At 41.5% G+C, this 23401-nt stretch overlaps 3 protein-coding genes across 3 annotated transcripts; 1 reads left to right on the forward strand and 2 right to left on the reverse strand.

Moving 5' to 3' along the window:
* Positions 1–43: 43 nt before the first annotated feature.
* LOC307007791 (transmembrane protein 179) lies at positions 44–8136 on the reverse strand. The gene is made up of 4 exons (XM_079630150.1): positions 7385–8136; positions 1440–1577; positions 1249–1327; positions 44–1140 (listed from the first exon to the last, which is right to left on the reverse strand). The coding sequence occupies exons 1-4, from the start codon at positions 7705–7707 to the stop codon at positions 931–933; spliced, it is 750 nt and encodes a 249-aa protein (XP_079486276.1). The 5' UTR covers positions 7708–8136; the 3' UTR covers positions 44–930.
* An 800-nt stretch (positions 8137–8936) lies between these two features.
* Positions 8937–12528, forward strand: ttc9c (tetratricopeptide repeat domain 9C). The gene is made up of 4 exons (XM_079630151.1): positions 8937–9083; positions 9581–9911; positions 10830–11012; positions 12006–12528. The coding sequence occupies exons 1-4, from the start codon at positions 9072–9074 to the stop codon at positions 12152–12154; spliced, it is 675 nt and encodes a 224-aa protein (XP_079486277.1). The 5' UTR covers positions 8937–9071; the 3' UTR covers positions 12155–12528.
* Positions 12529–12734: 206 nt separating this feature from the next.
* On the reverse strand, positions 12735–22600 carry LOC307007733 (uncharacterized protein). The gene is made up of 4 exons (XM_079630032.1): positions 21904–22600; positions 17153–17321; positions 15854–16057; positions 12735–15410 (listed from the first exon to the last, which is right to left on the reverse strand). The coding sequence occupies exons 1-4, from the start codon at positions 22132–22134 to the stop codon at positions 13069–13071; spliced, it is 2946 nt and encodes a 981-aa protein (XP_079486158.1). The 5' UTR covers positions 22135–22600; the 3' UTR covers positions 12735–13068.
* Positions 22601–23401: the final 801 nt, after the last annotated feature.

The following is a 23401-nucleotide window of genomic DNA, read 5'->3' on the forward strand; positions in this document are numbered from 1 at the left end:
AAACTTTTTTTTGTTAAACAAAATTGGCTTAATATCAAAACACCATGTTGTATTACCTTTACTCAAGTGAAAAGAGCTTATAAATGGGACATACTGGATACAAACAGCAGTATAAAACACACACATCAAAAATAGTCGCATTTTCCAAGCCATAAATCAACATGTCTCACTCATCTCCCTCCTGTTTCTTATTCAGCGGTTTGTGTTTCACAACAATCCTCCAGGTCAAAGGTTCAAAATTAAAAAAGGATGAGCAACATTCTTGACATTCCATCTCATGTTTTTCCAGCTTATCCGTCTCTGAATTCCCGCCAGCAAAAGTGGATTTTGAACTAGGAGGTTGCATCAACACAAACAGCTTCATATAAAAAACCTTCATTGGATTAGAAAAAGAATGTCTGGCTTGAGCGACAGTACCATTCGGTATGCAAAAAGTCACGCTGTACGCGTATACGTTCACAGTACAAAACAAGCATGGGTCTGACTTGAGCACATGCAACAGGCTAGTCCTTCCTTCCCATTCCCTTAAAATTCACATTATATGGTTTAACATACAACGTTAGACGACATCTTGCATATGCAAGAGTGATGCATTAATAATGCAATATATATCATATAAATATTTGAGGATCCTTTGACATCCGTTATAGCAAAGACTAGGAGTGCACAAAACATTTTACCTCAATGGAAGCACTACAAGCTACATGAAAAAAACTTTTCAACAAGTGCATAAAAAGTAACAAATGATACCAAGGATAAGATGACTGAGGTTATTTGAACATGTAACATGCATGACAACTGTGGGGACTGAGAGTTTAGAAGTTAATTCCCTTTTACGCTAATCTTGGACCAATCTTCTTGTTCCTTTCCAATCAATAAAACTGACCTTTAGATCAACCTCAAAGTGCAACTTCTATGAACACTGTATGGCTAAATGAAAACACTGGGAGAGTGTGAAGGGAGCGAGTGTGGATGCGGATGATGAATGGGACAAGACACGGCTTGGGTTTGGCCCAGGAGGAGTTCCTTCTCCCTGGATAAACATGGTCTGCTGATCTGCTGACTGTGGGAATGGTAGAGCCTCATGAAGGACACAATAGAGTGAGCCAACCATAGAGTTGTTACACACCACAGAGCGATCTGCAAAGAGAGGCACACTTAGGATAATGCATTAACATGTAAAATATGCATGTATTTTACAGATCTCAGACCTAAATACAAGTCCCTTGGACTCAATTCCTTCCTTACCTGGGCACAATTGAGCTCAGAGTAGAAAGAGGATGTCTCAACGTCCAGATATAGAGGAACAGACTGTGACTCAGCACAACTGTAGAGAAAGAGAGACTCAGCGAATATTTCACTATGTAACAACATAATGCAGCCATTTAATCCATTTATGAAACATGTGCATGTGCAAACTTGACATTAGCTTGCTGTACCTGTAGGGTCTGGTGTTATGATCCGTAACAGTGTCGCACCAGGACACCAGACCCAGGGTGAGGGTGACACTGGCCCCTCCGGAGAGGAACAACAAACACAGACTCAGCAGCAGTGTGAGGAAGGCAGAGAACAGTGTGCTGCAAGAAAAAAAAAGGGAAAATAAGAACCAATGGATAACAGTTTAGTTTCTGAATCCTATAAGGCATAAGTATAATAACATTTGTTTTACACTCATTATAATATATTTTAAACTACATATTCTTTATATTCAATTTCATGATATAAAAAATGTCCTATTAAGCTGAATTATATATATAATTATTAATTAATTAAAATGATTTAATAATTATGTACATATACACATACATACATTATTTATATTATATAAATAATAAATATTTAAAATAAGTATAATATATTGTTCATTTAAAAAACATTTTACATTGTATCTATATAAAACAATTTAATGTTATTTATACACAAATATAGTGTGTGTCTATATAAAGATAATTTAATATAATTGAATTCATTGTTTAAAAATACATAACGAAATATAACAATATGTCGTTTAATTAATGGTGCTTGCCTATAGGCAAAGCAACATTAGTGTTATTGCTCATACTTATTATTAATGGTGCTTGCCTATAGGCAAAGCAACATTAGTGTTATCTTGCATACTTATTTTTCTTCTTATTATTATTCCACACAAAGTTTGGCGCGAAACTCGCCCCGCACTGTTTGTCACAGACCCCTGAGTGAGGTGTCAAATCGACCGGCCCATTGAGGAGAGGTGTGCTATATCTTTTCTAAGCGATCGGGTGTACGATGTTCGCACAGCGGACGAAAAAGCGGCCAAAAAAGTCCCATTGACTTAACATTGCGGAATTTTCAGAAATTCAAATCCCAACTGTCATTTTTCACACACACAGACACAAAGGGCCTGACACCCCTGCATGTCTCCCCCTCTCTCTCCCTCAGAGGATTTATATTATCCAGCAGCCAATAAGTAATGGCCTAAAATCTTCATAGCCACACCATAGCAACCAGTTACAGCACCCTAGCAACCATAGGCTATAGGCACGAGGCCGCAGGCCTCGTGCACTCATTATAATGCACTCGTTTAATAGAGATTTTAAATACTCTGCGGCCGAGTGCCTAACCTTAGCCCTAACCCCATAGTAACCATCTGTGAAAACTACCAACCACCTAGTAACACCATAGCAACCACCAAAAATACCTTAGCAACCGCCCTGAACACCCTAGCAACCGCCTAGAAATGTCCTAGCAATCACCCAAATACCCTAACAACCACCCAGAAAACCTTAGCAATTGCCTAGAAACCACCCGGAACACCCTAGCAACCACCCAAAATACCATAGAACTCCCTAGCAACACCCTAGCAACCACCCAAAATACCTTAGAACTCCCTAGCAACACCATAGCAACCACCCAAAACACCTTAGAACACCCTAGCAACCACCCATAACACCCTAACAACCACCCAAAATTCCTCAGAACTCCCTAGCAACACCATAAAAACCACTCAAAATACCTTAGAACTCCCTAGCAACACCCTAGCAACCACCCAAAATACCTTTGAACTCCCTAGCAACACCATAGCAACCACCCAAAACACCTTAGAACACCCTAGGAACCACACATAACACCCTAGCAACCACCCAAAATACCTTAGAACTCCCTAGCAACACCATAGCAACCACCCAAAATACCTAAGAACTCCCTAGCAACACCATAGCAACCATCCATAACACCCTAGCAACCACCCAGAACACCATAGTAACCACCCAGAACACCCTAGCAACCGCCTAGCAACCACCCAGAACACCCTAGCAACCACCTGAACAACATGAATAAGCCATATCTCAGCAGCAGAACATCGTACAGACATGGTTGTTTGCTCGTATGCAATCATGTACCACACTCTAGCAACCGGGTCGTGTTTTTTGCCACTGCAAGCACCATTCACATTTTCTTCTGGAAATGTACGTTCTAGTTATTCTTCTGATTATTCTTTTTATTCTGGACAAAGTTTGGCGCGAAACTCGCCCCGCACCGTTTGTCACAGACCTCTGAGTGAGGTGTCATATCGACCGGCCCATTGAGGAGAGGTGTGCTATATCTTTTCTAAGCGATCGGGTGTACGATGTTCGCACAGCGGACGAAAAAGCGGCCAAAAAAGTCCCATTGACTTAACATTGCGGAATTTTCAGAAATTCAAATCCCAACTGTCATTTTTCACACACACAGACACAAAGGGCCTGACACCCCTGCATGTCTCCCCCTCTCTCTCCCTCAGAGGATTTATATTATCCAGCAGCCAATAAGTAATGGCCTAAAATCTTCATAGCCACACCATAGCAACCAGTTACAGCACCCTAGCAACCATAGGCTATAGGCACGAGGCCGCAGGCCTCGTGCACTCATTATAATGCACTCGTTTAATAGAGATTTTAAATACTCTATAAAAACTCACTCGTAGGCACGAGGCCACAGGCCTCGTGACTAACCTTAGCCCTAACCCCATAGTAACCATCTTTGAAAACTACCAACCACCTAGTAACACCATAGCAACCAGTTACAGCACCCTAGCAACCATAGGCTATAGGCACGAGGCCACAGGCCTCGTGCACTCATTATAATGCACTCGTTTAATAACACAACCACTCAAAATACCTTAGAACTCCCTAGCAACACCCTAGCAACCACCCAAAATACCTTAGAACTCCCTAGCAACACCATAGCAACCACCCAAAACACCTTAAAACACCCTAGGAACCACCCATAACACCCTAGCAACCACCCAAAATACCTTAGAACTCCCTAGTAACACCATAGCAACCACCCAAAATACCTCATAACTCCCTAGCAACCACCCAAAATACCTCAGAACTCCCTAGTAACACCATAGCAACCACCCAAAATACCTTAGAACTCCCTAGCAACACCCTAGCAACCACCCAAAATACCTCAGAACTCCCTAGCAACCACCCAGAACACCCTAGCAACTGCCTAGCAACCACCTGGAACACCCTAGCAACCGCCTAGCAACCACCCAGAACACCCTAGCAACTGCCTAGTAACCACCTAGAACACCCTAGCAACTGCCTAGCAACCACCCAAAACACCATAGTAACCACCCAGAACACCCTAGCAACCAACCCAAAACATGAATAAGCCATATCTCAGCAGCAGAACATCGTACAGACATGGTTGTTGGCTCGTATGCAATCATGTACCACACTCTAGCAACCGAGTGGTGAGTTTTGCCACTGCAAGCACCATTCACATTTTCTTCTGGAAATGTACGTTCTAGTTAATGGTGCTTGCCTATAGGCAAAGCAACATTAGTGTTATTGCTCATACTTATTATTAATGGTGCTTGCCTATAGGCAAAGCAACATTAGTGTTATCTTGCATACTTATTATTCTTCCACACAAAAGTTCGGCGCGTAACTCGCCCCGCACCGTTTGTCACAGACCCCTGAGTGAGGTGTCAAAACGACCGGCTCATTGAGGAGAGGTGTGCTATATCTTTTCTAAGCGATCGGGTGTACGATGTTCGCACAGCGGACGAAAAAGCGGCCCAAAAAGTCCCATTGACTTAACATTGCGGAATTTTCAGAAATTCAAATCCCAACTGTCATTTTTCACACACACAGACACAAAGGGCCTGACACCCCTGCATGTCTCCCCCTCTCTCTCCCTCAGAGGATTTATATTATCAAGCAGCCAATAAGTAATGGCCTAAAATCTTCATAGCCACACCATAGCAACCAGTTACAGCACCCTAGCAACCATAAGCTATAGGCACGAGGCCGCAGGCCTCGTGCACTCATTATAATGCACTCGTTACCTTAGTCCTAACCCCATAGTAACCATCTGTGGTGCCCTAGCAACCACCCAGAACACCCTAGCAACTGCCTAGCAACCACCCAGAACACCATAGAAACCACCCAGAACACCCTAGCAACTGCCTAGCAACCACCTAGCAACCACCCAGAATGGCCTAAAATCTTCATAGCCACACCATAGCAACCAGTTACAGCACCCTAGCAACCATAAGCTATAGGCACGAGGCCGCAGGCCTCGTGCACTCATTATAATGCACTCGTTACCTTAGTCCTAACCCCATAGTAACCATCTGTGGTGCCCTAGCAACCACCCAGAACACCCTAGCAACTGCCTAGCAACCGCCTAGCAACCACCCAGAACACCCTAGCAACCACCTAGCAACCGCCTAGCAACCACCCAGAACACCCTAGCAACCGCCTAGCAACCACCCAATACACCCTAGCAACCACTCAGAACACCCTAGCAACGACCCGAACAACATGAATAAGCCATATCTCAGCAGCAGAACATCGTACAGACATGGTTGTTGGCTCGTATGCAATCATGTACCACACTCTAGCAACCGAGTGTCGAGTTTTGCCACTGCAAGCACCATTCACATTTTCTTCTGGAAATGTACGTTCTAGTTATTCTTCTGATTATTCTTTTTATTCTGGACAAAGTTTGGCGCGAAACTCGCCCCGCACCGTTTGTCACAGACCCCTGAGTGAGGTGTCATATCGACCGGCCCATTGAGGAGAGGTGTGCTATATCTTTTCTAAGCGATCGGGTGTACGATGTTCGCACAGCGGACGAAAAAGCGGCCAAAAAAGTCCCATTGACTTAACATTGCGGAATTTTCAGAAATTCAAATCCCAACTGTCATTTTTCACACACACAGACACAAAGGGCCTGACACCCCTGCATGTCTCCCCCTCTCTCTCCCTCAGAGGATTTATATTATCCAGCAGCCAATAAGTAATGGCCTAAAATCTTCATAGCCACACCATAGCAACCAGTTACAGCACCCTAGCAACCATAGGCTATAGGCACGAGGCCGCAGGCCTCGTGCACTCATTATAATGCACTCGTTTAATAGAGATTTTAAATACTCTATAAAAACTCACTCGTAGGCACGAGGCCGCAGGCCTCGTGACTAACCTTAGCCCTAACCCCATAGTAACCATCTTTGAAAACTACCAACCACCTAGTAACACCATAGCAACCAGTTACAGCACCCTAGCAACCATAGGCTATAGGCACGAGGCCACAGGCCTCGTGCACTCATTATAATGCACTCGTTTAATAACACAACCACTCAAAATACCTTAGAACTCCCTAGCAACACCCTAGCAACCACCCAAAATACCTTAGAACTCCCTAGCAACACCATAGCAACCACCCAAAACACCTTAAAACACCCTAGGAACCACCCATAACACCCTAGCAACCACCCAAAATACCTTAGAACTCCCTAGTAACACCATAGCAACCACCCAAAATACCTCATAACTCCCTAGCAACCACCCAAAATACCTCAGAACTCCCTAGTAACACCATAGCAACCACCCAAAATACCTTAGAACTCCCTAGCAACACCCTAGCAACCACCCAAAATACCTCAGAACTCCCTAGCAACCACCCAGAACACCCTAGCAACTGCCTAGCAACCACCTGGAACACCCTAGCAACCGCCTAGCAACCACCCAGAACACCCTAGCAACTGCCTAGTAACCACCTAGAACACCCTAGCAACTGCCTAGCAACCACCCAAAACACCATAGTAACCACCCAGAACACCCTAGCAACCAACCCAAAACATGAATAAGCCATATCTCAGCAGCAGAACATCGTACAGACATGGTTGTTGGCTCGTATGCAATCATGTACCACACTCTAGCAACCGAGTGGTGAGTTTTGCCACTGCAAGCACCATTCACATTTTCTTCTGGAAATGTACGTTCTAGTTTATTGTTGTTATTTGATCAAATATTCCAATTCAAGTTTCTACTGTTATATAGATATGTAATTTTACCATTAACAAAATGTACCATTTAATGTTATAGTTTTTGTAAGTCACATTATCACTCACTCGTCATGCCGTTGAGTGAGGTAGAACAGGCTCCTCCAGCCCTGAACTGCGCTGTACAGCACCGTAAACACACCGACAAATGTGGCGAACTGGCAGGCGGCCAGTGGACCCCATTGTTGCACCACCAGATGAGTGACCGCTTTGGACTCTCCTTCGCCCACCGTGAGGTTCTCCGTCCTCCAGAAGCCTTGACTAAACAGCGCGCACCTCCCCTTGAAAGCGGATCCGTTGAGGGCGAGCGGCACGACCACCAAGAGTCCAGCGATAACGGATAGGGTGTGGGCGGCGCAGTGAGCCAGCAAGAGTCGCCGATCCAGCTCCATGTACTCGAAAATTAGTTTCGCCTGTGGCTGTGTGGGTAGAGGAGTGTAGCTTACCTGTAGGAATCTCGATGTTTGTTTTCGACAGTAAATGTAAACTGTACAGTGGAATTTTACAGCACAACACAGAGAGTGTATTTGTGTCTGGACTCCTCCCCTCCGGCGGCGGGACGGTTACACAACGGTGAGCTCTGCTCTGACTTTTGACTGTGACGGCGGGCTGCGCGTGACGCTGATGACGCATTCTCACCACACGATAGCTGCAATCTGAACTCTTTGTTTTATATCAAATATGTGTGAACTTTATTTAATTCAACTGTATATTTACAAATATCAGCAAAAGTGGGTGTTGGGGTTTTTCCATGACAATGGCAGCGCCACAGCCACACCCCTAAAGCTTAATTCGGTCAGTGGATCAGCGCTGCGTTATGTAAGGCCCATTACAGCCCAAACATACACACACAACAACCCAAAAATGGGTCACCCGTTATGCAAAGACTGTCTCTAAATCAAACGTCACACTAGCTGTTCTTACAAATGGAAACGACCTGGAATTTATCAGACCCACTTTATAATCTAAAAATTACAACAGTTTAAAACCCACCACCTTTTAAAATAAATAAAACGAAAAGGTGACATTTTGATGCACCAAATTTGTCCAGGTAGAAACGGATGACATATTGAGATTGAGTCACTGAATTTAGGAATTTAAATCATTTGTGTCCGTCCCATCATAACACTTAAAATCGGGATCAAATATTTATTTTAGTTTGACATAGTATCATTAATCTTAAATTTAAAAGGTAGACCAGTTTGATATATACTGATGCTTCCAATGGAATATATCTTACATTTCTTTATTTTGTTAGATTTTTTTATTAACAGTTTTTAGTTGAAACTCGAATACTCGCTTCTCAAATTTCTTGAATGTTTAACTATTCAGGTTTAATCTATTTTCCTAATCTTTTCATTTTGCTACCTTGTTTGTTACATTGTTACAGTTTTGCGTAGATAGGCCTACTCTTTAATTTTCTCCTGAAATTTCTGTTTCAAATAATAAGTAATTTAAAAAATAATTACACAATAACTTTATTATCCGTTATAATGATATTGTAATGGTTGGTTATATAATAATAGGGCGCCTTTTTTCATTTAGTTTATTAATTCACTGAATATGTGATTGTGTAGTAATCTAATGTTGCGCTATTAATATTCTACCGGTAGGAGGCAGTATTGCCAATAGTACTGCAGCAACCATATCCACGAAGAAGAGTGTCAGAATTGTTTCTTTAGCGTCCCAACAACATTTTCCTCATTAATCTGGCTTCTCTAAGCAGACTGCAGCCATTTTTAAAGCTTTAACCGCTATGGACAAAACGGTAAAAATATAATTAGCATTTGTTGTTTCCTTTTATATGTGATAAAAGCGGGGCAATTTACCGCTGCATGCTGTGATTGGGCGCAGTTCAAGTTCAATAAAAATATCTGGTTAGATTTCAAAAAGTTATGTGACTTTAATTATGTAAACTCGGTTGCACGCCCTCATATTTAGTGTGCCCGTTTGCTTGGATTTATTTGTTAGCCAGAGTTTAGATGTGTGATCAGTGTTAAAACTCTGATTGGAAAAACAGCTTAGACCAGCCTAAGGTGGTTTGCTGGTCTCCCTGCCTAGGCTGGTCTGCTTGTGGTTTTAGTCTGGGTACTGGGAGGGTTTCCACCTGGTCATGTTGAGGGAGACCAGCTACCTTCTAAAACCAGCATACACTGTTTTGACAGATTGATCTCCTAATGCAGAGACTGTGGCTATATTTGAGTGTCTATAATGCAGTAGTTTAATGTTGTCATCACTTACAACTGTTATGTGTGTGTGTGGCAGGCTTTAGATCCTACTGCAGGGGATGATGGGTCAGAGGCAGCGGCCAGTGCTTCGTCATGTTTGGGAGCCACTGGAGGATCATCTGCTTCCCGTTTGGACTCACAGCTCCAGGACGCCATTCGGTTAAAGACAGATGGGAATGGTTTCTACCGGGAGAAAAATGTGCGAGCTGCCATCGGACGTTATCATCGTGCTTTGCTTGTTCTCCGGGGCCTGGACTCTGAGGTGAACTCAGTCCTGCAAGGGTTTGGGGCTCCGGTGCCTAAACTGAGCCAGGAGCAGGAGGACCTGCTGAGGAGCACTCAAGTAGACTGCTATAATAATTTAGCAGGTTTGTAATCCTTACAAAGAAGTACTTTGGCAGTGTGAGATGGTAATGCTGTGCTACCAAATATCACAACTCTAAAACGTTATCATTTTACAGACGATTTTATCCAAGCGTCTCTTTAAGCATGTTCACAGAATTTTCTTATTGGGCAGGAATTATCATAGTATTATTATTGGTCAGACTTTATCATGCCATTTGGGTAATTCAATTCCTATTGGTTTAAAACCTCCAAACCAAATGGTTCCATTTCTGTCTATCTCAGCATAACATCATCTTACCAGGATCCTATTATTTGCGTTCAGCCTTTGCTGGTGCTTATCATATCACCTTGACCACATGTTAAAACCTTTAACCCTAGCATTTTCCCAGTTTAGTCATACAAGAAATAGAAGATGAGAGTCCTGTAAATGTGGTCCTTAATCTTTGATGTAGGATCACTCATTTCATGAAAACCCATAGCACAAATTAAGATCTTACTTTATTGTACACTACATGTTTATTTTTTTTATTTTGCAAAGAAATTGGTACTTTTATTCAGCAAGGACACTTAATTCATTCAAAATGACCGTAAAGAACTTTACATTGCAACAAAAGATTTATATTTAAAAAAAAATGCTGTTCTTTTCAACTTTCTATTCATCAAAAAATCCTGTGGGGAAATATAACACTGTTTCCACATGTTTAGAGTAATGGCTGCTGAAAATTCAGCTCTGCCATCACTGGAATAAATTACCTTTTTAAAATATATTTGTAATATTTAAAATTTTACTGTATTTTGACCAAATATATGCAGCCTTGGTGAGCATAAGAGACGCCTTTAATTAAAAACATTAATGAAATTTCAAACCCCTTTGAACAGTAGTTTATGCAAAACTTATCTGGGAAGGCATTCTCCGCTTGACCTATTTCTGTGTCTCACAGCATGTTTGCTGCAGCGAGAGGTGGTGGACTATACCCGTGTGCTAGAGTACTGTCTGAAAGTGCTCCATTGGAGGGCAGGGGACATTAAGGCCCTGTACAGAGCTGGAGTGGCCTCATTAGAACTGGGTGATGCTCCGGCTGCTCGACAGTACCTCATACAGGCCAGCAGAGGGAAACCGAACGGTAAAAACCAACCGCATCCCACTCCTTTTCTTGTCTTATTTCATTCTTTCCTAATCTTCACCATGGGTTGATTTTCAGGCAAACTATTTGAAGGGGCAACCATTTGTAAATTGTGTCCGAAACCGTTGTGGAGTATACTCATAAAGATTTTTCCAAAAGAGGATCCAAAGATTTTTAAATCTGGGTCGTTCACACAAAATAGGCTACATGTTGCAATTTAATTGTCTGTGTACATATGGATGTCAGATATTTGCTTTTGTCTCGCTATTTTTTCTGTCTCATGAGCAAAGTTAAGAGTAAGTCAAGTTAAAAATAGTTTATAAACATGTAACGGGATCCCTGCATTCCCTTCCATTCCATTATCTATATTTAAATGCAAGGTGTCCTGTGTGAACAGGCCTCTAAAAATACTGAATGCCACACACAGAATCGGTTAATCAGTGAAAATGTTCTGCATGAAACAGACTGAAAGTGTGCAATGATAGTCGTATGGACATCATTAAAGTCACTCCTGATATAACATGAAAAAGATGGGAAAAGCCAAACAAACTGTTCCCCTTAAATTATTTTCCTGGTAATTTAAGTAACCAAACTATCCACAGTACTGCTGTGTAAGATTTATTTACTTTGATTTAAAAGGCATATCTACAAATGTTTGGTTGTCCTATTAGATTAAAAAAAATATGTGTGAATACTATTTGAAATACTTTTTTTATAGGTGTCAAGTGTGCAGTAAAAAACAAAGTCCCCTAAAAACGGTTTGGAAGAACTGGTCTAATTAATATGCTTCCAGGGAATTTCTGATACTGTTTTCTCAAGGGATTCAGCATGTTGAATTTTGAGCCTGTTATGTAATGTAGTGTTGTTACAGAATTTATGTTACAGAATAATATTCAGATTTAGTAAGATCAAATGCTTTGCAGCTTTCGAATTTGTCAATGCTTTGATTAAAATTACGATGCCATTCATTTTATCCTGTTCTCTCTTTCTCAGATACCGATGTAAAGAAACAGCTGCAGCGAGTGGAGGAGAGACTCAGCCAAGACTACCAGAAAGAGAAGGCACTGTACAAAGGCATGTTCAGCAAACAGAAACAAGACGAGGAGCAGTTAGCAGAGGAGAAGACACAGAAACCAGTCTAAATGGACTAATACATGATTCAGCAGGAACATACGCCAAGTTAAATGAACTTTGAGTGGACCGCCTCCTGAAGGAAGTGGGATGTTTTGCCTCCGGGCATGGATAATTTGCTGCATATGGCATTTACTGGTGTTGAAGGTCCCATGGCAGGATTAAATGTGTGACGGAAATCTGGTGCAATGTGGCAGCTTGAATGAGAATTTTAATGCACTTCAAATGCATTGTAGTCTGGTATTGTATGGCTAATGTGCTGTCACGCTGCTTCTGTGATGCATTCAGTTTCTTCCAGCTGTGTGTTATTTCTGTTCTTTTCATTTTTCAGATGAAAGTTGTCTTGTTTTTTGTTTGTTCATCCTAATAAATATTTTTGAAAGAACCCAAAGAACCCTAATTTATTTGCCATTTGAAATTGATTACTCAAACAAGCTGTTAGATTGTTAATGGATTATACTAATATGATTAGGGAAATGCTGTGATAAGACATTTATTATAAGTCTATGGCAGCAGAATTTTGTTTGTGAGATATTTAATCCTATTGTACCACAGAACTCTTCACTCAGCAGCATATGCAGTCATTGCCAAGCAAATCAATAAGGATCATGTTAAACTTGAAATACTTTTATTGATATTTCATCATGTTTCAGCACTTTAACAATCTTCAAATTATTTGATATTTTTTTCAAAGTCCTGAGCATGAGTTTAAACAACATATTTTTGTATTTGGTCAGTATATACTTTAAATGTACTTTTTTTAAGCATATGTTCATAGTAAAAACAACACCAGCACCACTATGACCATAAGAGTGCACAGACCACAACACAGCATGGCATGCAGTTTCTAAACAAGCAGAATGAGAGTAAATTGTAAGTTTGGAAAAGTTGGCAGCATGGTTTCTCCCATTTTGAAATGTTCTCACTAATCTTTCTTTTTTGACTTGTGATTTTTATTGAAACTGAGGGACCTCATAGAGCCAAACACTTTCCTTCCAAGGTCGCGGAACGATCTGGAACGAGTGAGAGGAGCTGATGGGGGTGGCGAGGGTGAGAGGGATGGAGACGAAAGAGGAGAAAGGGAGTGACTGCTTCCCTCCAGGCTCTGGGATCGAGAGAGATGGAAAAGACTGGCGGTTGAAGAATGATGTTTCTCCTCCTTTCGCACCAGATTGCGAGCACGTTCAGAGCCTCGTCCTGCACGGCTGATCTCAAACGAGGAACGCCACTGATTGCTTTCTCGTTTCTGAGAATGTGGATCGAGAATTCCCTGAGACTCACTTCGAAATAATGCTCGTCTGGACAACCGGAGGCTGGAACTCCGACTGTCCCAACTTGTTCCTTTCTTTTTCGAGTTGTTCCCTCTTTGATCTTGCCTACTGGACGATGTTTCTTTCAACGAGGTGTGCCTCCAACCAAACCCTCCAGCTCTCTCATCTCTCTCGTCATCCTCCTCCTCCTCTCTTCCCCAAAATCGTGTTTCAAACCCCTTCCAAAACTTTCCACCCTTTTTAGGTGTTTGAGTGCTCATTTCATCCTCCCATCCGGTGCCGTAATCTCTGCCCGAATAGCTACTCACCGTGGTTGCACGGATGAGTTCTCTGGAGGCATGTTTCCCCTGGTAGAGCCTCTCTCCATCCCCACTCCTCCTCCAGCCTCTATCTTGAGGCCTCCATCCAGCCCCTGTATTCTGCCTGAGGGACCCTCCGCGAGGTCGAATGGGACCCTCTAGTGGGGAACTACATGGATGAAAGCGTGGAAGAGAGCACTGAGATGGGGAGTCACGCCGAAATACTGACAGCTGGGCAGGAGTGAAGGGTGAATTTGAAAGTAGCCGAGGAGGGGAGTGGACTCTGGTGTGGGAAGAGCCTGGAGATGAGGCGGAATCTGATTGATTATGTGGGAAAGGCAGGATGGGAGAGGAACGAGTAGGCGTGGGTCCAGAATTATCCGAATGAGGGCTACCTGACTGCGATGTCATTGCCGAATGGCAATCCGAGTGGGAAACTTGTAGGCGATGCTGTTGAGATATGTAATCCTGTCCTGTGCCTGCACCAGTCCAGGCATTTAATGGTGGTGTCTGATTAGTTCGTTCTAATCCAAACGGGTGCTGAAATGAAGACCGGGAAGAGTGCAGTGTAGAAACGTTACTTGGAGAAGCTGAACCTACACCTCTTTCTCGTTCGTTCCTAAAACATTCTGTATCCAACTCCACCCCCTCCTCCATCAAACCAAGCACTACAGATCTTGGCAGTCCAGATACACGAGAGATCTCACATACAACTGCAGAGTCCTCATTCATTTTGGGAGGGCTTTCTGAAGCTTTGACAGGAGGACAACCCTCTGCCTCTTCCCTTGAGGCTCCACTCCAGTCTAGAGATTTGGAAAATCCCACTGGACCAAAGGTCTTTCCAGTTATCTCCAGAGATCCACGATGGTTCACTGAGGAAGGGCAGGTGGAGATCCTTGGTCTCCTACTCCAGTTTGGAGTGCTGGTGATGGTGGAAGTCGAAGAGGAAGGGGAAGCAGTTGGAGTGACTAAGTTGGCGGAGAGATGCCCACATGATCCTGAGACCTCTTCTTTCAACTTTTTAGCATCAAAACTCAAAGTCTTGTTCAGGTTCGGATTTAGGTTCAAATTCAGATTCAAGTGGAAGCTGATGTTGAAATCCTCCCCTGTCACGGAGGGCAAGTTTCCGAGGTTGATGGAATTGCGACTTGCATGTTTACCAATACTGCTGAGACTGACTCTCGCTGAATTGCCCAGGATAGACTTACAAGGAGTCACACTACCTCCTGACAGGCTGGAGGAGGAAGCACTTCTTGGGTGGAGTCCCTCATAACCTGCAATGTTTATTTGGGGTCCACGACTGGAGGTTTCAGCAGCCACCCTGCAGTGATGCTGATGGACTAATCTGTTGATGTATTTCTCCAGCTGAGTAACGGAAGGAGAGGCTGGGAGCTTCACAGGAGGTTGATCAAGCCCTGGCTCCACAGGCTGGTCACTCTCTGGACTGGGCGAAATGCGGGTGGGGGAAGGTTCCTGGCAGGTCGTGAACAGGGGGCTCTGGAGGGCTACAGCATGGAGTGGACTAGGGTAAGGGTACACCTCTTTTGTCTTCCGAGAAACTAGGTCAGAGCAAAATTTTGGGTCCAGCTGAATCTGTGGACTGGAGTTGGAAGAAGGTAGAAGAGAGCCTGGGTGAAACCCTCCCAAACTGGAACAAATGTCTGTCAGGACCATGAGGCTATTGAGCTCAAGATCCCCTGTTCATAAAGAATAAAAAATGTCTTATTATTTCCATTCTCCTTATTTAGTATACAATAAATTATCTACTCATTTTAATCAGAAGCATAAAAAACACCAAATTATTACAAAAATAACCTATGCATATGCAGTATATATCAATAATATATGTATATATATGCGTATATACTATGAATAATAATTGGGCAATTTACTTTTTTGTTGTCCTTTTGTTTTGAATTCATATTCTCAATAAATTATAATTACTGCTTTATAGGATTGTTACAGTATGATTCATAATATTTAAATTATGTTAAATGAAAATATACAAAAATAGCAAATGTACAATACTATCATCCTGTGTAAGTATTTTTAACAAATCTTGCTTATATAAATAGGCAAATCTTTTGATTTTTGAATAAAGCAAAGTCCTCTTATAGCACAGATTTAAAATCGATCATACCAGTCGAAAAGGGCCTCCTTTCTTGTTTCTCCATTGTGCCCCCAGGACACTCTGTACTAAGAGATTCAGCCTCCCGCCAATGATTGCCACTATGATCCAGTGAGCGAGGCCTACGGCTGACTTTCACTGACCCTCCAGGAGCCGCCTCGCTGGATACAGAGTAACAAGAGTCTGACAGAGAACTTCCACTGACCGAGTAAAAACCTGTGGACAAGAGAATGATAGATGAAGTAAAGAGTGTTAGGGGGAGAAGTGCTTCAGGGGTGACGCATGCTATAAATGATGGGATAGCCATAAAAAGCTAGGGTTAATGTTTGCCAAAGTAAAAAGAGAACTCCCAAAAAACTCAGAAACTATGTGTCATATTGAAGTTAAGAGGTCAACACTGAATCATTTGTTTCAAATAGAGCCCCAAGCCATCCAAGCTATGAGTCATATGCTAGCTTGTGTGAAATGTGTTACAATTTCATGCAGGGCTCATTCTTCAGGGATGGCTTAAAGGATGACTGCTTTTGATTTAGACATTTCACATGACTGATGAATCTCTACAAAGTTTATCCAAACAGTTTCCAGTGTGTTGTGTAAGTTTAATCTTATCACGTAGAGCTAATGTGTGTGGTTTTTTGGTCTCCAATCCCATTTTATTAGCAGAGACAACTATAATAGAGTCATATGCGGCACAGTTTAGGATCAGTATGTTTTTTGTTTGTATTTTGATTCAGAAAGGATGTACTTGACTTTTACATTGTCACAAAATTACTTGTATTTCAGATAAATGCTGTTTTTTTGATTCATCAAAGAATCCTGAAAATAATAAATGTTTTTTGAGCACCAAATCAGAATATTAGAAAATTTCTGAACGATCATGTAGCACTGACGACTGGAGTAATGATGCTGAAAATTCACTTTACCAATCACAGAAATAAATCACATTTTGAAATATATTAAAATAAGAAAAGTTATTTTAAATTGTAATCATTTAAGGTTCAACATCTCTTCGTCCAGGTTTTGACGAGCAGTGCTGTGCTGAATAACATACAACACCAAGAATAGCCAGCTGTGACTAAATAATTATATAATGCTCCAAATGCCAAATACTAAAAAGGGAAACAATGTGGAACAATGATTAATCACACAATTCGCTCTCAGTGAATATAAACAGCTTTAGAGAAGCACCTCAGCGCAAGATATTTCAGAGGCCCCAGTGCCTTTGTTAAAGGCCCAAGTATCCACACAAAAATATTTTGAAGTGCTCTTTACAAAACGACAAAGGTTTATTATTGAGGAGAGTATCAGCACCTGAGCTGGGTCTTGAGTCACATTCAAGCGGTGTAGTGCCAGGGAAGTCTGGGGTTTGAGAAGACAGCAGATCAGACGGGACGTCCCAGGACAACGTGGACCAGCGTGAGCTTATCCCCTCTCCTGTAGTGCCGAGGCAAGACAGATCCGGGTTTGCAGAGGACAGGCTCTGAAACAGATGGAGGGGTCATGTTACTACAAGATACGGTGATAACACAAAGACCCCGTTTACACCTGGTATTAACATACGATCATGATGCATTTATTTGTACATTGTCCTTGTGACTAAATGCTAATCCATAATGATGAATCCCAGACAGCAGCAAAGGACCACCGACTCACCAGTCAATTGACCATTTCAATAAAAAAAAGAGGTTTTAGCAGAATGGTATTAGTAGAAATAACCATCTGATTGAATACATACTACATATACATTTACTACACAGATAACGTGCAATTCTATTGCATTTTTATTTTTTGCACTTTATCCATTGTAAAACACTGACGTAGTGAATGATTCATGTAGTCCTGAAATCAGAGATCCTATCCTCGAAATATGATCACAGCTGGTGACTGAAGATGCATTTGAGATGCATGTTAACCAGGTGTAAACAGAAATTTGTCTCCACTGACCAGATCCCCCAGACTCATACCAGGATAGAAATCATGTATCTGTGATGTATATATTTACAAAACAGTACACCAAAGCCACATCATTAGCTGGTAACTTTATGATGTCTAAGCCTGCTTTTCTGAGAGGATTTTAAAGGTCTAATAACTGAGAAGAATCAAGGGAATGCTCTGGCTAAAGTTCACTTCTGCTCAGAAGTTTTAAATCGCTTATCTGCATGAAGTGTTTACTGGGTTTAGCTGTTTGTGATCCCCAACCTCCCCCCATCGCAAGGAATCTCCCCTTGCTTCACTTCTGAGGAATCCCATCAAACCAAGTGACTATTGTGCATATCCTAAGTCCGATCAACCTTCTGTCAGACTTTTACGCAGACAATGCAGGTGATGCATTGGCGAAATGAAAAAAGCTGGGGGAGGGCGGTTAATAAGCAGAGAGTGGAGAAAGACAGATGATGAAACAAAGGAGAAAAGGAGAAAAGAAGGGGGGATAATGGGTATTGAAAGGCAGACTTTGACCAGGCTTATCTCTGCTCCAGCAGTTAACCCACAATTCCTGTCTCGGACTCTAAAACTATATATGGAAGGCAAAACATACGATGCAAAAGTGAGGATGAAGGTGGAATACTCATGGAGGGCAGCATAAAGCATAAAGAGAGTGATAAAATGAAGAGTTTTGAAGAAAAGTAGAGAGCACGGGGGATGGGTTGCCTAGTGAGGCAAACAGCATGAAGGAGGCATCTCTTATGTGAGACCCCCCTCCCAACCACCACCACCACTCCTGGATATAACTGCCTCCCCCACTTCACTTCAGAGAACTGTCAGGCCTCTCTTCTCTTCCTGCCCTCTCTCTCTCCTTCTCTTTCTCGCTCTCCTTCTCCTCTCCTCGCCCACACATCCGATTCAGCAGCAATACTTTAACTCTCTCTTTACTGATGGAATATGAACAAACACGTGCACTGACACTTCCACATGCATTGGACAACAAACACTTATTTCTCGCTGTGGTACTTCAGTTGAATTTTTCGAACGCAGAGCAAAACTGCTTGAAACGATATACATTGGACTATCACAAAACATAAATAAACTTAGACCGTAATTTCCCTCTATAGTCCCTAATTCGTTCACATAAACCTATGCACACATCTAGACAGAATCTATACTGCATTATCGTGGTATACAGTTGCAATTTATTTCATTTCACCAGGAACGGGGCTTGGAAGAAGCATTTGCTCAATAGGGGAAACCTGATATGGGTCTCACGCAGGGTGCACTGGCCATTTTCCAGCTACCGATCAATTCACGAAGAGGTGCTCTGGCACATGGAAACTGCATTTTGTGAGGCTAATGATACAAATGGACATAAAATAATGAGGTGAACATCCAGTCTGGCTATCAGCTCCATTGACAGAGGAATTACTCATTCAATTCCCTCACTGACACAGTAAAATGGTTTAACGTCATATTATAATAACAAGGTGAGTCTTGAGGGAGGAAGATGGAAGACAGCTTTTCAACCACTGAATCAGAGCAATCAAACCTTTGACTGAAAAACGTATCATATTGTAATAGTCTAATAAACCAACGGCAGTTAAATGAAAGGCTATATGCATAGTAGCTATGAAATCATATACTGCATTCAGCCATTGCGCAGCAGTCCATCCTAGTGAGGAGTTAACATATCAGTTGCTCTGCATGGCACACCCCCGTTCTCCATTTCTCTGTCCATTTCCCTCCATCCTCGCTCTCCCTCAGCGGGTATCAGAGGAGAGGTGATATCTGTGACGCCGACAACAGAAACATTTTTCCATGTGGTGTTTATGCAAATGGAAGTTACGTAGGTGGAGAGGCAACAACATTGCCCCGATGATGACTCACACTTTTGTCTCATGATACATATTGCTGTTTCTCATCCGCATTTTGCTAGACTGAATGACTACTTGTAAGTGTCCTTTAAAAGCCTTTAGAAATTGCGAAAACAATTTAGTATGCCATGAAAGAAAATGCTCTTAATCACATCACTTTGATCTAGGAGATCCCGGATAATTATATAAATGCCCTTTAATAAATGAGGGATATGAGAAATGTGAGAGATTTATGAGCTAATTGCCACTATTAAATGCATTTCAAATTTGTGGCTTCACTTGAGTTCACTTGCACACTGCCCCACTGTCCATTATATAAAAACCCACAATGGTGCTTCTATTGTCAACTCTCACATACACTTCCCTCCTTCTCCCATTACACAAGCACATACCTAAAAAGCACCTGTTATGTGTCCTCCATACCTGGTCAAGAGCCCTGCCACATCACCATGACAAATTCAACATTTTGTTAGTAAAACATATTGTCTGTTCAACATACAGGAGATTGATATGTCATTGGGTAAATTGTGCCACCCTTAATCTACAATACAGTGCATTATTTGTCACATGACCATACATTAAAAAGAGCCCTTCATATACAGCTGCCTACTTTTGAGAGATGCATATGAAAAAATTAAAAATAATTTTTATGCAAAAAAAAACTCATTTGCATGTCAAAGTTTTTCTTTTTTACAAGACAGGTGAAATTAATTTAACATCAAAGCAAATTTATACAGATCTAAAAATATATCATGCATGTTGGTGAATTGCCAACGTATAAAAACATTTTAAAACCGTATCCAAATAATTTCATTACTGAATAAAGCAGTTTTCCCAAAATGGGAAATTGTGGAAACATATTACCATTACTTAAAACTACAAATACAACTGCAAAATGTAAAAAAAAAAAAAATAGGGATACACGATATATCTGCCACCATATACCAGTATCGGATATTTAGCCGATATATTAAAGCAGATAAATAATGGATTATTTCCTTCAGCTGAGACACTTCAGATGCCACAATGGTTTTCAATTGCTTACAAAATATGATTGGAACCACTTCAAAAAAGGAAAATACAGTTAAGTACAACATGTTCTGTCAGTCATACTGTCATATAGGCTACATAAAATTCTAATAAGAACATTAAAATTTGTACTTGGGACATGGCTTTTTATGGTGAGACTTTTGTTTTTGTAATCAGAATCTAGAAAATTATATAAAAATTTAAAATATAAAGAATTATCGGTATTGAATTACAATGAAAAATTCTGAATATTAAAGGATTAGTTGACCCAAAAATGAAAATTCTGTCATTAATTACTCACCCTCATGTTGTTTCAAACCTGTAAGACCTTTGTTCATCTCCGCAACACAAATTAGATATTTTTTATGAAATCCGAGAGCTTTCTGACCCCTCCATAGACCCCAATGCAACGACTACTTTCAAGGCCCAGAAAGGTAGCAAATACATCGTTAAAATAGTCCAAATAGTTGTGTTCCGAAGAAGTTTGGAACGACATGAAGGCGAGTAATTAATGACAGAATATAAATATTAATTTTGGGGTGAACTATCCCTTTAAGCATTTTTCTCTGGCTGGTTTCTGCAAAAATGAACCATTGGAATGAGAGAAAACAATGAAATAAAAAGTTTGAAAAAAAAGAATGAGAGAAATATATTAGTTTAGTTGTATTAATTAATTAGTTGTACAAATTAATAATTTAATTGTGTAAAAAAATTTTTTAAAACATATTGATTCAACTTACCCCCAACATGGGGCAACTACCTTTTCCCCAAGAAGTCATATTTCTATATTTTTATAGATGCTTTCTGACTACAGTTGATAACAAACATATAATAAGGCAATTTTTCTCCTTGCCTGTAAGACAAATAAAAAATGAGAGAGCTTACCCTACTGTCCCCCACATGACTCCACTAAGAGGCATTTAATATTTTTCAAAGGCGCAATCAACATGCATTGTGTGTGTGCAGTGGCCTAAAATAGCTATGCACTCCAACTCAACCTTGACACGTTGAAGAAAAAGGTGTGTACAATTCTGAAATGTAAACACAGTCAGCAGCAGCGTCCTGTAGGCTATAGGTGCACTGCTCATGCAACCTGAGCTCCACTGGATGCCAGTGTCACCAAAACGTTTAGCAGGTGACACCAGCAGGGTTCCACCTCGACGACGAGATCAAAGTTACAATTACAAGGAATATTATATTCCTGTGGCATTTTCCCACGTCCCCACTGACCTGTTGCCTGCGGGAGGCTGCGGCACCATCATCGGATGCGCTTTCCAGTCCTTCCCCCTGGTGAGCGGGCGCTTCATTCACGTCCAGTACCGCATCCACCATCTCCAGCTGTCGTCCTCTGAGAAGGTCCAGCTCCATTATGCCGGCCAGAGTAGCTTTCAGCCGCTCTCCGATGCGAACCCGATCGCTCCCTGACCATAACGAATTCACACAACCGCGTCGTCCGGCCATTGTGCGCGCAAAATCGGTTTTCAAGGCAGACACTCAGTGTGGTCGCCGGTGAACGGGAGAGCTCACTCACTGCTCGCCTCTAGCCAGAGTACCGACTGTCAATGCAGCGTGAGCGCTGTGCGACATGAGCAGCACCAGAGCCGACGCTTAAAATTCAGAGTCCGTAACAATGTATCTTTGCAGCTCACGAAAATGCAGAACGGAGGCAACTCAACTTTCGCTAGGAGGCACGTAACAAAGGCATACTTTCAAGGTCTTAATTTACACCCCCGAATAATCCGTTCCCACCTAACCATTTTGAGGCGCTACAATCATCACGTCAGCTATCATTCGGTTCATGATGATGATGATGATGATGTGGATTGAATCATATGCGACAGTCTTGCACACAGCTCACTGCTGTAAAGAAAAGAGTATGAATAGGGCGGAGTTAGAACGTGAAAGCTCGCTGCTGATTGGCTGGGGAAGTTTTCGAACAGAATTGACTAGTTTTTTAAAGAGGAATGTGTGAATCTGCTAGTAGTTGGTAGAAGGCCTACGATTATGTTTAGACTGTAGCCTATAGTGTAGCAGCTAGTAGGCTTCTGAATGTTTACACGCAAAAAATTTAAACATGTATTGTGTTTATTTATTATATTGAGGGACTGGTCATTTGTGTTGTAGTAGCCAGCTACATATTTTTTTATTCACCCAAATGACTCGATTCAATTTGAATCGTTTGAATTCAAAGATTCATTCGCGCGTTTCACAAGCCAGAGATGAGCGAAAAATGATTCAGTGCATGAAAAGATTCGATCATTTAAAACATTTCACGTTCTCTCACGAACCACTAGTTGAATTGTGGGATCACTTTCAAATACGCAAATAAAGACAAACAAGCGATGACCCAGATTGTGATTTATAACGTATGCTGTTACTTTAGTGACGTATATTAGCCTACTTTGTGTACTTTTCCAAATGATCAAATATCCGCTTGGTTTGGTTGGTTTCAAATAGCAGCTCCAGTCGGCTGCTATGCGACGAGAGCGTCCATTATAGAAACAAACAACCAAGACTTTCTAACCAGCAGGTGACAGTATCTGACTGCTGTCAACCAAACAAGACTTCCTTCGACATACAACGGGCCTAAAGGCACACCTTAAGAAAAAATTGCTTTTCACGACTCCCATATGGGATGATTGCAGAACAAAATATGTATGTGTATTGAACATTGATGGAGCAACAGATTTTGTGTGAAAATAAATGAGAAAAGTGGTTGATTTTAATT

Source organism: Phoxinus phoxinus (assembly GCF_949152265.1).
Source record: "Phoxinus phoxinus genome assembly, chromosome: 12".
NCBI lineage: Eukaryota > Metazoa > Chordata > Actinopteri > Cypriniformes > Leuciscidae > Phoxinus > Phoxinus phoxinus.

What these genes read in the sequence shown, in the direction of transcription:
- LOC307007791 (XM_079630150.1), bottom strand. Translation starts at nt 7,707, where the DNA reads ATGGAGCTGGATCGGCGACTCTTGCTGGCTCACTGCGCCGCCCACACC. An exon ending in CTCACTCAACGGCATGACGA is followed by an intron (nt 1,578 to 7,384) that starts GTGAGTGATAAT and finishes TTTTTCTTGCAG; the next exon opens with CACACTGTTCTCTGCCTTCC. An exon ending in CTGAGCTCAATTGTGCCCAG is followed by an intron (nt 1,141 to 1,248) that starts GTAAGGAAGGAA and finishes CTCTCTTTGCAG; the next exon opens with ATCGCTCTGTGGTGTGTAAC.
- ttc9c (XM_079630151.1), top strand. An exon ending in CTGCTATAATAATTTAGCAG is followed by an intron (nt 9,912 to 10,829) that starts GTTTGTAATCCT and finishes TGTGTCTCACAG; the next exon opens with CATGTTTGCTGCAGCGAGAG. An exon ending in CAGCAGAGGGAAACCGAACG is followed by an intron (nt 11,013 to 12,005) that starts GTAAAAACCAAC and finishes TCTCTTTCTCAG; the next exon opens with ATACCGATGTAAAGAAACAG.
- LOC307007733 (XM_079630032.1), bottom strand. Translation starts at nt 22,134, where the DNA reads ATGGCCGGACGACGCGGTTGTGTGAATTCGTTATGGTCAGGGAGCGAT. An exon ending in TGACTCAAGACCCAGCTCAG is followed by an intron (nt 16,058 to 17,152) that starts GTGCTGATACTC and finishes TCTTGTCCACAG; the next exon opens with GTTTTTACTCGGTCAGTGGA. An exon ending in AAGGAGGCCCTTTTCGACTG is followed by an intron (nt 15,411 to 15,853) that starts GTATGATCGATT and finishes CTTTATGAACAG; the next exon opens with GGGATCTTGAGCTCAATAGC.